Source organism: Monodelphis domestica, chromosome 1 (assembly GCF_027887165.1).
Source record: "Monodelphis domestica isolate mMonDom1 chromosome 1, mMonDom1.pri, whole genome shotgun sequence".
In the NCBI taxonomy this organism is placed as follows: Eukaryota; Metazoa; Chordata; class Mammalia; order Didelphimorphia; family Didelphidae; genus Monodelphis; species Monodelphis domestica.
The window spans coordinates 582,365,369-582,382,124 of NC_077227.1; the positions used below are offsets into that span (position 1 = coordinate 582,365,369).

Below are 16,756 nucleotides of genomic sequence, written 5' to 3' on the forward strand. Positions count from 1 at the left end.
TTCTTATTTATTTTTTAGTTCAATTTATCTTGTTCTGATAGGGGAAAGTTGAGGTCTCCTTCTAGTATAGTTTTAGTATCTATTTCCTCCTTAAACTCTAATAGTTTCTCCTTTAAAAATCTGGATGCTATGTCATTTGGTATATATGTGTTGAATATTGATATTTCTTCATTGTCTATACTGCCTTTTATCAGGATGTAATTACCTTCTGTGAAGTATAAACCAGACTTTCTTTGTCTAGTATCAGCAACTTTTACATTGATCAACCAAAACTCAAAACACTCCTACTTAACACTTTGTTAGCCATCAAGTAAGAGAATTCACAAATCACTTGCTAAAATGAGTGATAACTCCAGAACTCAAAGCACCTCTACTTAACACTAAGTAAGAGTGTTTGCAAGTCATTTGCTAAAGTGGGTGATAACTAAATCAGTCAGAAACTTGTGAATCCTATGATAAAAGTTCATGCCTTCAGAAGCCTATGATAAAAGGTTGATACTTTCAGAAACCTATGATGTGATAACACCTTCAGAGGTGAGAAGTAGATCCCACAGAAACTACCCTCCTGGGCAGTGCCAGACAAATTGGAAGCAGTTATTGGTGCATGTGAAGAGGGGAAGGGACAAGAAATCACTATAAAAGCCCTGAACTTTTTTGGCTGGAGAGAGTCTTCTGCAGGCAGTCTTCTGGAGGTCTTCATCATCTTCAGCTTGAGTCATCTTCAGCTTGAATCTTTAGCTTGGAGCTTTGGCTGGTGACCTGCCTTTTGGAGGTGACTCTGGACTTGGACCTCAGTTTCAACTTGTGACCTTGGCTTTTGGTCTGTTTCTTGGGTGAGTGAGTACTTGGCCTTCCTTTCTTGGCTTCTGGAGAGGCCTTCCCCTTTTGGAGAAGACTGTGTAGGTGGAATACTGGTCCTTTGGTTGAGGGTTAACAAGCCCTGATAAGCTAGACATCTTCTTTACCCTCTTTTTGTATTCTTCTTCATTCACTCTTTCCACCTTTTTGTAAATAAAGCTACTAAAAGTCATTTTGGCTTGAGCTATAATATTTTTGAATCAGCAACGCAATATTAATTTAGAATTCTCAAATATTTAGTAAAACCCTTCATTTAAATCATTATACTTACTTATCTCTTTTAATCAGATCTATTTTTACTTTAGTTTTATCAGAGATCATGATTGCTACTCCTGTCTTCTTTTTCTCAGTTGATGCACAATAAATTCTTCTCCAGTCTCTTACCTTTACCCTATGTGTGTCTACCTGTCTCATGTGTATTTATTGTGAACAAATATGATAGGAGTTTGGTTTTTAATTCACTCAGCTATCTGTTTCTATTTTATGAATGAGTTCATCCCATTCACATTCAGTTATGATTACCATCTGTGTATTCCCCATCATTTTGAGTTCCTCTTTTAATCCTGCCCTTTCTCTTTTCACTTTTCCCCTACATACCAGTGTTTTTCTTTTAATCAGCCCCCTTTCCCCTTCCCTTATTTTACTCCCCCTCCTAGCACCTCCCTTTTATTCCCCCCTATTTCTCTTCAGGGTCTTTTAATCACCCCCCAAATTTTCCCTCCCCATACCCCTCTTTCTTATTCCTCTTCTACTCTATAGGATAAGGTAGGATTCTATATTGTAAAGGATAATTTTAGCATTGTAACCTAAACTATATTAATTATTTGTTGCCATGGGATATCCCAAATCAAAAAATACCCAAGTCAACTTGAAATGTATGATGATTTAATTAATATAGTGGAAAGAAATTAAGAAGAAGGGAGAAGGAAAGGGTGTTGGATTCCTCCCGCCTGGCTTGTGCCAGAGGGGAAGATTAGAGGCTCTAGGAAGATAAAGTTTTAGAGAGTAAAGGAGGAAGGAATCAGCCTGAACTGCAAGAGGGCTCAGCCAAGATGCCTGAACCTGAATTAGCTCAAGGGCAAACTCACCACCAAAATCTAGACAAATAGCTGCCACCACTCCAAGATGTCAGAATGCTTAGCATGCTGCCAGCCAGAGCCACCTCTCCAGGAAAAAAGACTGACAAGAGGAACCCCGCGAAAAACCTAGATGATTCTACCTCACTTTCCTGTATCTCCACTGCACCAATGGTAGCCTAAACTTGACTTAGGACAGCCCAGGGGTCTGTCAGCTGTTTCTGATTTGTCAATTTCTCTATCAAAGGCCACCCTCTTAAAACTCAATCCTCAAGCATGGTTACAGACATTCCCGATTTTGTTAGACAAAGTAGGGTGGAGTAATTCAAAGTTCCCAAGACATCCCTGATTTTGTTAGAATAAGCATCTTCAGGAGATAAATCAGGAGATAGCTAAATCCAATCTCCACAATCCCCCCTGATGATCATTGGGAGAATAGTCTCCCCTTTGATCATTAACATAATCATCTTGTAGTCCTAAAGCACTTCTAACTACAGATATATACAATATTCAATTTCTAAGGGGAAATTACAAGTTACAATAGTTAGATAAAGAGGGAAATAGAAGAAAGACAAACAGCAAATCAATCTTTGCTGAGTGCATTGACAAAAACCAATTAGGGGACAGTCCCCTTTTGGCATAGGAATATACATTCAAATAAATGTTCAATCAAACTTCAGTTCAATCAACCACACCCAAAGTTCATTCTTGATCTTCTTGATGTAGTGTAGGTTTTCTGGCATCTTTCTGCAACAGTTCATTCTCTGGATTTAGGAGTTAACAAGCTTCTTGCTTGAAGATCTTACTCAAACAAAAATTACAAAATCTTGGATTTTTATTAAAATACAATCCCCCCTGAAGTGGGTGTTAAAAAAATCCAGTTCAGCTCAGAATGCAATGTTTGAATTATGGGGTGTATGAGTCAATTATTAAAAAGAAGTGAAAAACAAAACCAAAAGCATAAGGGAAGAAAATGGAAGAAAGTTAAACTTTTGGGAGAAAAAGAAAAAAATTTCAAAAGCAGAATAAAATGCCAAAATCTATGAATATAAAAAGTTGAATAAGCAAGGATAAATTCATAGTAGGCCCTTGTACAGGTTCAACTTAAAGTAATTTCTGTCCCACAAGTCTGTAGGACAGAATGCAGTAATATTTCACTTACCCATTTGCAACCAAGACTATAGGAAGTTGCCATACTATTAGAAGAAAAGGAACTAGAATTTTATTTTGATAGGGAAGTGTCATTCCCTGATCTGATTTTACCTTCATTCTCAGGGATAGAGGGAACTGGGATGATAGCCAAACTTTGGTACTTGTCTGTAAGTATTTTCAGAAAGAGTGTGGATACAAGGAAGGCCTATATCTTAACATATGTCAAGCATCGCAACCTCGAGTCTCACACTAGGTTCAAGTCCTTTGTATTGGCTTAGAAGTGCATCAATCCTACCTGGATTGGTTTCTTTCTTTTTTGACCGGTGTGCTCTTTTGGTACTATTCAGGTTAAGTCTGGCTCCCTTTTGATCCCATTTCCTAGAATCAGACATAAACTTTAATCACAGTCCCATAACAATTAGCCGTAAATGGCAGGTTGCCACAGTCTAAAGCTGTTTGGGTATGTATTAATATTATAGGAAGTATATATATATATATATACATATATATATATATATATGTATATATATATATATATTTAAACTTATATTATTATGGAATAAAATTAATATTGATTGTATCTACCTTAAGTACAAGAAATGAGAAAAGGGAAAAATCAAATATTCTAATCAAAATAAAAGAAAAGCAATAATAAAAATAAGGAAAAAGAGGAAAGAAAATTTCAGGAATTCAATATGTTAAAAAAACAAACAGCTTCCACTTGTCAGTGGATTATTATCTCCAATGCATGTATAGGATACAGTCAATCAATTTCAATAGGAGATGTTCTCTTTACATGTGAACAATGAATCCAAGAGTCGTTCTGTCCATTCTTTATAGATGTTGGAGTAGTTAACAATATTTGGAATGGCCCCTCCCAGGAAGGCTGAGTTGCTCCAGTATGCTGGAAATTCTTAATATACATCTTGTCTCCTGGGTTCAGGTCATGAAGAGAAAAGTGTAGTGGTCCGGCTTGTACTGCAGCTCCAGATTCATGAAGTTCACGCAGTTTGTGCTGTAATTCCTGTATATAGGAAGTAATAGTAGTATCTCCCCCTAATAATGATGTATATGTAGGGGAGAAAGACAGCCTGTATAGGTGGATGTCCAAAAAGCATCTCAAATGGTGAGATGTGTAGGTCTCCTCTAGGCCTGCTTCTAAGATAAAATAGAGCCAGAGGAAGAATTTCAGGCCATTTTAAATGTGTCTCAGTGCATAATTTGCCAATCATAATTTTAAGTCCTCTATTCATTCTTTCAACTTGACCTGAGCTCTGGGGATGATATGGAACATGGAATTTTGAAGTTATCCCCAAGCAAGAATATATCTGATTTAGCACAGAATCAGTAAAATGGCTTCCTCTATCTGAATCAATACATCCTGGCCGGCCAAAGCAAGGAATAATTTCTTTTAAAAAGTACCTTAGCAACAAAAACTGCCATGGCTCAGGTTGCAGGAAATGCTTCTGGCCATCTGGTCAGTTGATCTACTATGACTAGACAAAATTTATAATGTTCGGTCTTTGGCATTATTATGAAATCTATCTGTAGGTGCTCAAAAGGTGTGTAAGCCAGAGGACACCCACCAAAGGCTTTTCCACAAAAGGCATGTTGGTTATATGTTTGGCAGGTAGAACAGGCTGTACACACTTTAGAGGCTATAGTAGTTATACCAGGGTCTATCCATACTCTCTTAACAGAGTCCATGATGCCCTGGGTGCCAAAGTAACCATTTTTATGAATAGATTGGTAGATTTGGTGACAGAAACTTCTAGGAAGCAGGGGTTTTCCTTCAGATGACACCCTTACTCCATTAATTTGTTTTGCTTTGCATTTTTGCTTCCATTTTCCACTTCCTTTTCATTGTGGGAAAGTGATAAATTTTAAGTCATCAGTGGTTGTTAATGTTAAAATTAATTCAGGCCCTTCTATGGCTGCTAGCTTTGCAGCGGCATCTGCTCAATCATTTCCCCTAGAGACAAGATCAGTGCCACCTGTATGGGCAGAGCAATGAACTACAGCTAGGGCTTCTGGCAAATGGAGAGAAGAAAGAAATTCATTAATAATTTTTGCATTAGCTATAGATTTTCCAGCTGAGGTTAAAAATCCTCTCTAGTGCCATAGCATCCTGACCGAGTGACAAATGCCAAAGGCATATCTAGAATCCATATAAATTGTTGACCTTTTATCCTTGGCAATTATACAGGCATGTTTCAGAGCTATGAGTTCTGACCCTTGAGTGCTAATATTAGAGGGCAGTGATGCTGACCACTCAGTGGCAAATTCTATGACTACAGCAACTCCAGTGTAGCATATGCCATCCCTCATAAAAGAGGAACCATCAGTAAATAAGACTAGATCTGGATTGTCTAAGAGAGTGTTCAAAAGATTATCTCAAGGCTTTTCTGCCATGGACACTAGTGTTTCACAACTGTGTAATGGTTCTCCTGAAGTTGGTAAATCTGGAAGCAAGGTGGCAGGGTTAAGGGTTGTACAGCATTTCAAGGTAATATTTTCTCTGTTTAACAAGGTTATTTCATACCTTGTAACTTGCTGATCTGAGAATTCCTGTGTTCTATGTCTTAGCAACAATGCTTCTACCTCATGTGGGCAAATAATTGTTAATGGGCATCCTAATAGTAGATCAATAGTTTTTTTCACTAATAAGGCTGTAGCAGCTACTCCTCTAAGGCATGGTGGTGCTCCTGATGCTACTGGGTCCATCTGGGCAGAATATTAAGCAATTGGGCACTGAGAAGGCCCCAAAGTCTGAGTTAAAACACCTGAAGCTACCCCTCTTCACTCATGTACATACAAAGTAAATGCCTTATTGTAATCTGGGATGCCTAGAGCAGGGGCAGACAGGATAGCTTGTTTTAGATCTGATAGAGCTGACAAGTGTTCTGGCTCTAATTTGAGGGGTTCAGGGATCAAATCCCTTGTTAGTGCTATAAGGGTTTTAGTAATTTCTCCATAGCCAGGAATCCATTGTCTACAAAACCCTGTTACTCCTAAAATTGCTCTCAACTGTTTATTAGTGGTAGGAATGCTTAAGTTTTGAATATTCTCAATTCGTTTTGGAGAAATAGAATGGCCACCCACAGTCAGGATGAACCCCAAATATTCTACTTTAGGGAGACACCACTGAACCTTATCCTTTGAGATTTTATGCCCTCTTTTGTGCAATTCCAAAAGAAAGTGTTTACTATCTTCCTGACATGCTTCTGCATCTGTTGAAGCCAAGAGTAGATCATCTATGTATTTGATTACTTTGCTATTTTTAAATGTTATATTATTTGTCTCTTGGCTCAACATTTGTGCAAATAAACTCGGGCTTTCCATGTAACCCTGGGGCAGATGACTCCACTTATATTTGAGCCCTTGAAAGCAAAAATATGCCTGGAGTTCTCATGTATAGGAATGGAAAAAAAGCTGAGCACAAGTCTACTACTGTAAAGTATGTAGCTATGCTAGGAATAGAGGAAATAATCATATTTATGTTGAAAACTACGGAGTGTCTCTTTATAACGTGATTGTTCACAGCCTTCAGATCCTGTACGAATCTATAGAGGTGCTTGCCATCAGGCCCCATTTTTGTTTTTTTTTTAACGGGCAGAATGGGCGTATTATATTTAGATTTACAAGGGATTATTATTCCTTGTTCAATTAATGAGTTTATTACTGGGGTAATACCCTCTATTGACTCTTTTGAGAGGGGATACTGAGGAATGGAAGGAGGTGGGCTAGATTTAGTTTTAATCTGCACAGGAATAGCTGATTTAAGTAGGCCTACATCAGAAGAAGATGTGGCCCAAAGAGATTCCGGTATATCCATACGTATTACAAAGGTGGGATGCTCCTTTCCCTCCTGACTCTCTGAGAGAATTACAGGGAGTAAATTTAAAGATTCCTTAAGTATTTCCAATGATAAGGAACCATCTGGGGAGCAAGTTATTGTGGCTCTGAGTTTGCATAGAAGGTCCGTCCCCAGCAAATGTAAAGGGGAGTCAGGCATCAAAAGAAAGGAATGTTGTACCTCTAGGGGTTCTACAGACACCATTCTAGAGGAAAGTTTTTTAAACCTTTGGGGTATTCCTGACACTCCCATTACATTCTCCATGCCAACAGAATAACAATGTAAATCAGGTGTACTCTTTAATACAGACCTGGAGGCTCTAGTGTCTAAAAGACAATCATAATAGGTGTTACCCACCTTTAAGGTAACATGGGGTTCATTACTATAGGGGGGCAGTGAATAGGGACAACGGGTAGTAGGACATCAGGGTCTGGAAAATCAAAGGTTGTATTCCCTGATTCCTGTGCCCCAGCCCCCCCCCCCAACACCTTCATAGTTTTGGGGAAGTTCCTTGGGCACCCCCCTAAAGGGCACCTCCCTGAGGGGCATTAGCACCCTGAGTATTTTTTGGACGAGCACCACTTAAGTTATATTTTTGTGGAGTCATTTGGTTTGATTTATCATTTTCCCAATATCTATTCCTATAGTTATCATTCCTAAAGTTGTGGTTTCCATTATCATTATTATAGTTATTTCTATAATTATCACTTCTGTAGTTGTTATTAAACTGCATTTTCCTTATGATAACCTTGAATAAAGTTCTACACTATCATTTTGTGGCCCTTCTTCTCACAGAATTGGCAGGTAATGGATCAATAATTAGATTCCTGGAGAGGGGCAAGTGTCATTGGTTGAGTATCATGCCCACTTTCCGTTTTAGCCATCTTATCTTTTAAACATCTCAATTCTTTCTTTATTTCCTCCGTGAGACCATTATTGTCTTTCTCCTTTTCTTCATTTCCCTTTGAAACATATAGAGTTGTTTTCTGCAATTCTTCAAGGTCCATCTCTGGCCATCTTGGGCAATGTGTTCTAAAATAATCCCTAATCACTTTGCAAGAATTATTGACAAAGTGCCTTCTAACTTGTCTCATGAAATTTTCTTTAGATAGGTCAAAATCCAGGTATCTACCCCCAAACTCGATTATTCTGTCCATGAATCTGGAGGATGTCTTCCTCATTTTGCTTAATTTTTTCAAATTCTGTCCACTTATCTGTACTGTCTGCACATTCTCACATTGCTGTTAAGATGGCCTCTCTACAACAGTATGGTTGTAAAAAATCCTCAGAGTTGTTATAGTCTCATTCGTGATCCTGAGATGGCCAATGTGCTGCATTGTGCCCCCGGGTTTTGTTGACATGAGCAATTATATTTTTTTCACGTTCAGTTAAAAAAGCCTGTAACAAATTTTCTATGTCCTTGTAAGACGGATTATATTGAAAAAAATATGTCTGTCATCTTTTTTGTTACTAGAAAGTGATCTTGTTCATATGTGGGAATATTTTGTGTAAATTCATTTATTTCTTGGGGAGTAAATGGTATATTGTGCCTTAAAGTCACCACATCCCCGTTCCGTCCTATTTCAGGTACTTCTCTTAGAGGAAACAGGCCTCTAATTGAATTTGGTACCTGTGGGGCAGTTTGACTAAGACAAGTTTTTTTAGAAGGACGAGATTTCCTTTAGACTGGAATTTGGTTTTGTGTAGGAGAAGGAACATGAGAAATTGGTATTTAAGGGGAAGGTTCTTAGGGATTAAGTTCAGCCAAGATTTGCAGACCATGAGAGAACAAGTCTGTTAACTGAGCTATAGGGAAGGTATTTTCCATCCCTATTTCGGGGAAGGAAATTTCCTCATTTAGAGGTTCAGAAAAAGGTCTGTCAGATCCAGACCTGTTTCTGGTGGGGTGAATATTTGCCAGTTGATCCTGTAAGAAACATTTTAATCCAATTAATTTAATAATAAACCAATTATCCAATTGGGCTTGTATGTTCTCCTGCATTTTAGCCTCAAATTTTTTTTATATTTTCCTGTGTTTTATCTTGCATATTTTTTTAAATTTTCTGTATTCTAGCTTCATATTCTTGCATAATTTCTTGTATTTTAGCTTCAGAATTTTGTGTGTTTTTCTGAATTTCAGCTTCAAATAATTTTTTTTTATGTTAGCATCTCTAAACACAGTACTGAGGAGTACAAAAATGACATTACCTAATAATATAAAAAGTTGGAGGTATGCTGAATTCCTCAATGTCCCTAATTCTTCAACTGCCAAATGTTGAAGAATGTAGTATTCATTTATATATATATATATATATATATATATATATATATATATATATATATATATATATATATATAAAAATATATAAATTATTTTCCTAGCAGGCTTCACAAAGCACGTGGGAAGTAGGGCAAGGCCAAAACTCTCTTTAGGTCTCCTTCACTCCTAATTAAGATTAATCAAGGCAGTTGTTTCTGGAGGATAAGGGGATTCATAGCTGAACAACTTTCTCAGTCCTGCCGCTTTGGATTAAAAAAAAAAAAAGAAAAACAGCTGTATTCTATCTAATTTAAGGAGAGAAGGAAAAAAAATCCAAATTTACTTACCTCTACAGCTGATCAAAATAAGCTATTAAAAGCTGAACTTAGGAATAGTCACAGTAGAGAAAAGGTTTAGGAAAATTAAGAAGATTGAGGGTATTTCATCACAACCGACTTGGTCAGCTAAAACTGTAAAGGATAATTTTAGCGTTGTGACCTAAACTATATTAATTATTTATTGCCATGGGATATCCCAAATCAAAAAATACCCAAGTCAACTTGAAATTTATGGTGATTTAATTAATATAGTGGAAAGAAATTAAGAAGAAGGGAGAAGGAAAGGGTGTTGGATTCCTCCCGCCTGGCTTGTGCCAGAGGGGAAGATTAGAGGCTCTAGGAAGATAAAGTTTTAGAGAGTAAAGGAGGAAGGAATCAGCCTGAACTGCAAGAGGGCTCAGCCAAGATGCCTGAACCTGAATTAGCTCAAGGGCAAACTCACCACCAAAATCTAGACAAATAGCTGCCACCACTTCAAGATGTCAGAATGCCTAGCACACTGCCAGCCAGAGCCACCTCTCCAGGAAAAAAGACTGACAAGAGGAACCCTGCGAAAAACTTAGATGATTCTACCTCACTTTCCTGTGTCTCCTCTGTACCAATAATAGCCTAAACTTGATTTAGGACAGCCCAGGGGTCTGTCAGTTGTTTCTGATTTGTCAATTTCTCTATCAAAGGCCACCCTCTTAAAACTCAATCCTCAAGCATGGTTACAGACATTCCCGATTTTGTTAGACAAAATAGGGTGGAGTAATTCAAAGTTCCCAAGACATCCCTGATTTTGTTAGAATAATCATCTTCATTGTTACAAATCAGGAGGTAGCTAAATCCAATCTTCACAATATCCAGTAAATTTGGCTGTTCTTTCCTCTCTGAACTGATTCCAGTGAGAGTAAGGTTTAAGTATTACCTGTCACCACCCTCATCCTCCCCTTCTTGTAATAGTATTCTCCCCACCCTCAACACACCTCTTTATGTGGTATAATTTACTCCGTTTTACTTCTTATTTTGCATTTCTTTTAGTATAATCCTATTTTCCCCCTATTTTTTTACATTTCATCCTAAACAACTTAATACCTCACCCTCTGCTTCTGTATATTTCTTCTATCTACTATGATAATGAAAACAATTTTTACAAGTTTCAGATATCATTTTTCCATATAGGAGGATAATCAATTTGACCTTATTGAAACCCTTAAATTTTTTCTCTTATTTATGTTTTTTATGGTTCTCTTGAATTTTGTTTTTGGACATCACATTTTCTGCTTAATTATGGTCTTTTCTTCAGGAATGATTGGGCATCTTCTATTTTATTAAATGTCTGTACTTTCCCTAGAAAGTATATAGTCAGTTTTGATGGGTAGGTGATTCTTGGTTGTAGACCCAGTTCTCTTGCCTTCTGGAATATTGTATTCCAATTGTATTCCAAGCTTTGTGGTCCTTCAGTGTGAAAGCTGCCAGATCCTGTGCAATTCTGATTGGGGTTCCATAATATCAGAATTGTTCCTTTCTGGCCTCTTGCAGTATTTTTTCCTTGACCTGAAAGCTCTTGAACTTTGCTATAACATTCCTGGGAGTTATCATTTGGGGATTTAATGTAGGGGGTGATCTGTGAATTCTTTCAATATCTATAATATCAGGTGGTTTTCTTGGATAATTTCTTGAAATATGATGGTAGCCCAATAATTCTCAATTTGTCTCTCCTGGATTTATTTTCCAGGTTATTTGTTTATTCAATGAGAAATTTCATGTTTTCTTCTATTTTTTTCATTCTTTTGATTTTGTTTTATCTCTTAATGTCTCGTGAAATCATTAGCTTCTACCTGCCCAATTCTGGTCTTTACAGACTTATTTTCATCCATGATCTTTTGATTCTCCTTTTTGATTTGGTCTATTCTGCTTTTCATGGCACTCTTTTCATCATTAGATTTCTGTTCTTCCAGCAGGTCAATTCTGGTTTTTAATCTGCTTATTACTTCATTTGATTCTTGTGACTCTCTTTCCATTTAGCCAATTTTGCCTTTTAAGCTGTAATTTTCTTTTTGCATTACTTTCATTTCTTTTTCTCACTTTTCTTGTCTTACCTGGTTCTTGAACTCCTTTTTGAGTTTCTTCCTGAGCTTGTGGCCAGTTTTTTTTTGAGAGTTTGCATGTGCTTGCTTGTGTCTCACCCTCTCCTTTTGCATCTGTTTTTTGCTATTTTTCTCTGAAGAAAATTTCCAGGGTCAAGAGCTTTTTTTGCTGTTATTTACTCATTTTCCCACTTGAAGATTGGGATTCCTGCATGTTGTTGGTCATTTCTGTTTTAGCTCGTCTCACAGGGCTCTGTGGTGTTGTTTTGTTGGTGTAGCACACTTTTCAATGTTTTTCTCTGAGGCTATATTCCCTGCCACTGTTGCTACCACCTCTGAATTTCTACCTCTACTGTCTCTTAGCCCAGTGCTATTAAGCTTTGAGTCTCACTGCCAGAGCCTGGAGCCTCCAGGGGTAGGTCTGCAGTGCTTTTAGTGCAGTATGCCTCCTAGAATTTGGAGGTTTCCCAGGTCCTGGCTGTGCATTTGGCACGGTGGGGATGGGCATGGTCAGCCTGTCCTTTCCCTTGTGTAGTTTTGTCCTCTTATAATGTGGAAATCCCATTTCTCTGCCTATCTTTCACACTGTATTCAGTGGGAGAACCCCTTTGCTTGTCCTGCTTTGACTTGTCTTTTTGAAATGCTTTTTAATGATTGGTTTGGAAGGAGATTCAGAGCAGCTTTAGGATTTCCTTGCCAGTATTCCTCCATCTTGGCTCTGCCTCTAGTTATATATAATGTTTACTGTGGGTTTTAGGTAGATGCTATTTACTATATTCAAGAAAATTCATTTGTTACTATGGTTTTTCATGTCTTTAGGAGAAATGAGTGTTGCATTTTATGAACTTTTTCTACATCTGTGAATATCATGTGATTTTAAAAATTATTAAGGTCTATCATATTTCTATGATTTCTAATATTGAGCCAAACTTGCATCCCTGGTATAATTCAACATAAGTGTTTTCTTGTCCATCTTCAGCATCAGCTTCCCCTAGTTATAAAATAATAGTTTTTGCCTAGTCAACAAGCTAATATTACCATTACCTTGGATTTATACAACATCTCAAATGTAAGTTTCCCAGAATATAATCATGAATACTGGTTCATCTTTTCCCCGAATATGGCTTATAAGACATTCAGTATTTGCTGGCATATAGTTTTTTAATGAATTGGAATTGAGAGACCCATTGTCTCATTTTGTCCTCTAGTTCTCATGCAGCAGGAGTTTCTGCTAATTTCCATCTGCCCTTTCAATAAATCGGGCAACTTTGTCAAATAATCAGTATTAGTAGGATGGATATAGAAATATATTCTTCTATTTTGTCTTTTGCTTCTGGATTTATAAAAAAACAAAACAGAAAACTCTCCAAGTTTCTCTTTGACCCAAATAGACCAATAATACTGAAATTTTGATTGAGAAAGGTTTCTTTTGGAAACAGGTATAGAATTGGAATTGTTAATGTCCTTTTAATGTTTAAGAATTGCAATACTGGCATATGATTTGATTTAGTTAGTGTATACAAACCTGCAGTTAAATTTCTATTCCTCTGTATCATTTCTTATCCTGGCAAAGGGTGTAGTTGAAGGAATTTGGTGCTTTAATAGGGCTAAAAGGCTTTGTATCGCTGAGGTGTTCTCTAGACTTCTAGGAGGACAGTAGACTCTTTATGGTGAGCATAAAATATTAACACCAAACTTACCTTTCTTTAGGTTCCAAAGGCAGAAGTTCCTGTAGAAACATCAGCCTCTTTACCTGAATCTAAAGAAGTCCTAGTGGACACTGCACCTCAACTTCAGGGAACAAAGGTTAGACAATTTGGCAGGGTTTTTACTTTACATAAAAGCCTTTTGAATAAACTGGAATCTCATTTTCTTTAATAAAGAAGAGTTAATCAAGTCTTTGGTTCATTCATATGAAGGCAGTACATTTCAGCTGTGTTTAATTTGCCTCTAGGCTTTATCTTTTGGATACTGCTAGAAAAAGAAAAATGTCTCATAACTTCCTGGTAGTCACAAATATGTATAGGACTTAACAAAGCATCTTCTAGACATTTGTATTCTGAATCAAATTGTTAAATTCATTTACACAACCTTTGATTCTGTTGTTTCAGGTTGAAGAATTAAAAAAACTGCCGCCTATTATACCACCACCACCACCACCTGTTTCATTACCTGAAGGACCTATTTCTTCTTCTTCCAAAGAAACTGTAAGCATTTCCATCAGAAAGGGCTTATTTGTTTGTGTTTTTGTTTATCTTTAAGGGTACTTAAAGTCTAGGCTTAGAAACAGCTCTGAAACACGGTATAATCCTTCTAAACAGGATGTTGTAGGTTGAAGTGTAGTCATCCTGTAACCACTACATTTTTGACCTTTTTAAGTAAACTATCCACTAGTGCAATCAAGTATGAAACTTTTAAATATACAAAGTCTAGAGACTAATTACAGTATAGGCACATCCTTATTTTCTCCTGCCAGTTAGAAATTATTTCCACATGTGGTGAATGTTACACAGGACCTTTATGCTAAGAAATAGTAGGAAAACAACCTAAATGTTACATAAGTGCTCCCCCACCTGCCATTTTCCAGAGGCCTTTAGTGTAAAAAGTCACTTGGATGTCCTCTTTTCCACCAATGATTAAACTCTCCTGTCAAAATAGTAGGTAATAGGAAGTGGGGACCATAGCACAGGACCAACAGTGAAGATACAACAGAGGCTAGTGACAGGAGCAGAGAGAAGACAGTGTAGCAGCCCTTCCCTTGAAGGTCAGTATATTTATGGGCTGGACAAATAGAAAAGGTTCAGGTACTGGTAATTCAAGCATACAGATACCTTGGGGAGCAAGTCTGTTTTAGTATTCTTAGAATGTGAGCTTTCTCAGAATTTTTGCCTTCATATTCCCATTCTTAGCTTTTTTCCTCCCCCTCCCCCAAGCTTAACATATAGTAGGTTCCTAGATGCTGCTTGTATTAGCTTACAAAATCAGAATAGTTTGACATGACTTGACCTAAGGAAACTAACCTGTGCCTCTTAGAAGAATTCAAATTGAAACATGGCTCCTAATGTTATTTTATTTTGATCTAGACTTTTCAGGCTAAATCACAAACCTCATCCCAAAAGAGCAAGGCTAGTGCAAATGGAGTCTAAGATCGCTTGAAGATGACACTGCTGTAATCCATTTACCCACTCCATCTCCCTACCTCAGTAGGTAAAGGATCTCCAGACTGGATTGTCTATATCATCTTTGGAATAGACATTTTATCATTGTAGTAGGACTCCTTGAGGTCTTGAAACCTACCCCAGGTGATGTTAGCAGTGAACTGAAGCTCACAGCCCTTTGCTTGCTACAGTCCTTTCCCACTGTAAATTAACTCCACATACTGTAAATGTGTAAAGACAACTGTTTATTATTGGCATTGGTCATGTCCTTAGATAGCTGCAATTTGTTCAACACCCTAGAGGAAAAATCTTTTATATGGAATGACTCCTGCTTTGATTCTTTAAGACCATCACTTCCTAGAGCATGGCATTCTGGCTGGGGCCTTTGGAATCCAGCAACCAGTGAGCAGAACTTTACCTGTTAGAGCCCTGCTTTCTCAGGTGGTCTTTTGATTTGTTAGTGGTTTGATAGGAACTTTTACTTTAAGGATATTCAAATTGAAGTTCTGATGCTCCTTACTCATAGTCTTTTTACAATGGGGACAAAGCCCTCAAAACCAAGTAATTTATAAGACAGGGGAAAGGTGCTGTATTGATGGAGAGAAAAGAAAACCTCTTAGAAAGCAGTGAGGAGTTAAAATACATTGGCAGCCAGCAAGGCTTGGCTGCTGAGTGGCCATTCTGTCTGACATCCCCTGTTGGGCCTGAAATGGCTGCATGATGGGCTGGGAAGGAGCTGCCACTATGCTAGCACATATGGCTTTCATTAGCCATCATTTTGCTAGGAAACATAATTAGGGTTTGAGGCTTAACTGTTTGTTTGGGTTGGGTGTTTTTTTTTTCCTCCCTAGTCTATTTAAGCATTTGACAAATCAGACTTTTTTTTTTTGTTAGTCCTGGAGGTTGTTTAGGTCTAATTGTCCTTGTCTGTTACCCAATAACAAATATTATGTTCAGATACTTATTTATTACTTAAAAACTTTATTTTAGTGGTAACTTCCTTTGCTGGAAGATCACCACAGAGATGACCAGTAACTCTTAGTTTTAGAGAGGCTAGGGAGGGAATAGACATTCTGGGTTTTGGGAGATGAAAAATGTTGCCAGATTTGCTGGTAACATTTAGTTATTTTTATTTCCTGGAAATTGAAAGCAGTTAGTTGAGTACCATTTAAAAACCAAGTGAAACAAATTTGGTTCTTCAGACTGGCTGGGATCACCTGAATGAGTAACTTATATTATTTCAAAACTAGAAATAATTTGCACTTTAAACTGGTTCCTCTGACTCTTTTTCAGCAGGGGATGATCTTCATATTGTATTCCTAATCAACTCTAGTTATTTGAGCATTAAGAATCCCCTGCTGTGCTAATGCAACATTCTATGAAGTCTTGCCACTAGCCTTGCAAGGTGATTCATAATAAACTTTCACATTTTTAAAGTGGTGAGGTGTTTCTTTATTTTAGTTTACTTAGCTCACATTTTAAAGGTTGAATGTGGGAGAAAGATTAGCCAGTTAGCTAACTTGCTCAATCCTGTTCCTGTCCAGTGATTCATAGGTACTAATAGGATAGAAGTCTTTTTCTGTACTTTCCCAGGGCAGAGTGGGAATGATTAAGCCAAGGGGGAGTCCTTGGCTGGTTCTGGCGAGCAGCCCACTTTTAACCTTGTCATTGCATCTGGGCATAAGAGACTCTCTTCTCAGCACAACTTCTCTTAACAGATTTCATAATTTGGATCTTAGAAAACCAAAGACATTTCCTTAGCCATCTAACTTATGGGACTCTTATTTAAAAGGCGCCATGCTGCTACAGCCAAACCTTATTCTTAAACACAACTCTTCTGAAATAAAGAACATAAGGTTATATTTAATCTCTTATTAGACTAGTTGGCTGCATTTTAAATAAAATTTATGGTTCTGATGAGCCAAGACATCTATCATTTAATTAAGGAAGTGGCTCCAGAATGACTATAACTGTTAGTCTAGAAGC

At 37.4% G+C, this 16,756-nt stretch overlaps 1 protein-coding gene across 11 annotated transcripts in view; it reads left to right on the forward strand.

Annotated features, from left to right (window-relative positions):
- LETM2 (leucine zipper and EF-hand containing transmembrane protein 2) overlaps positions 1–16,207 on the forward strand; it is a 47,268-nt gene extending 31,061 nt beyond the window's left edge. For all 11 annotated transcript variants that reach the window (XM_056813532.1, XM_056813533.1, XM_056813531.1 and 8 more), the window contains 3 exons: positions 13,323–13,418; positions 13,724–13,819; positions 14,696–16,207. In XM_056813532.1, coding sequence (XP_056669510.1) covers positions 13,323–13,418; positions 13,724–13,819; positions 14,696–14,758 — 255 coding nt within the window. In that variant the 3' untranslated portion in view covers positions 14,759–16,207. The remainder of the gene's footprint in view (positions 1–13,322; positions 13,419–13,723; positions 13,820–14,695) is intronic.
- The last annotated feature ends 549 nt before the right edge of the window (positions 16,208–16,756 follow it).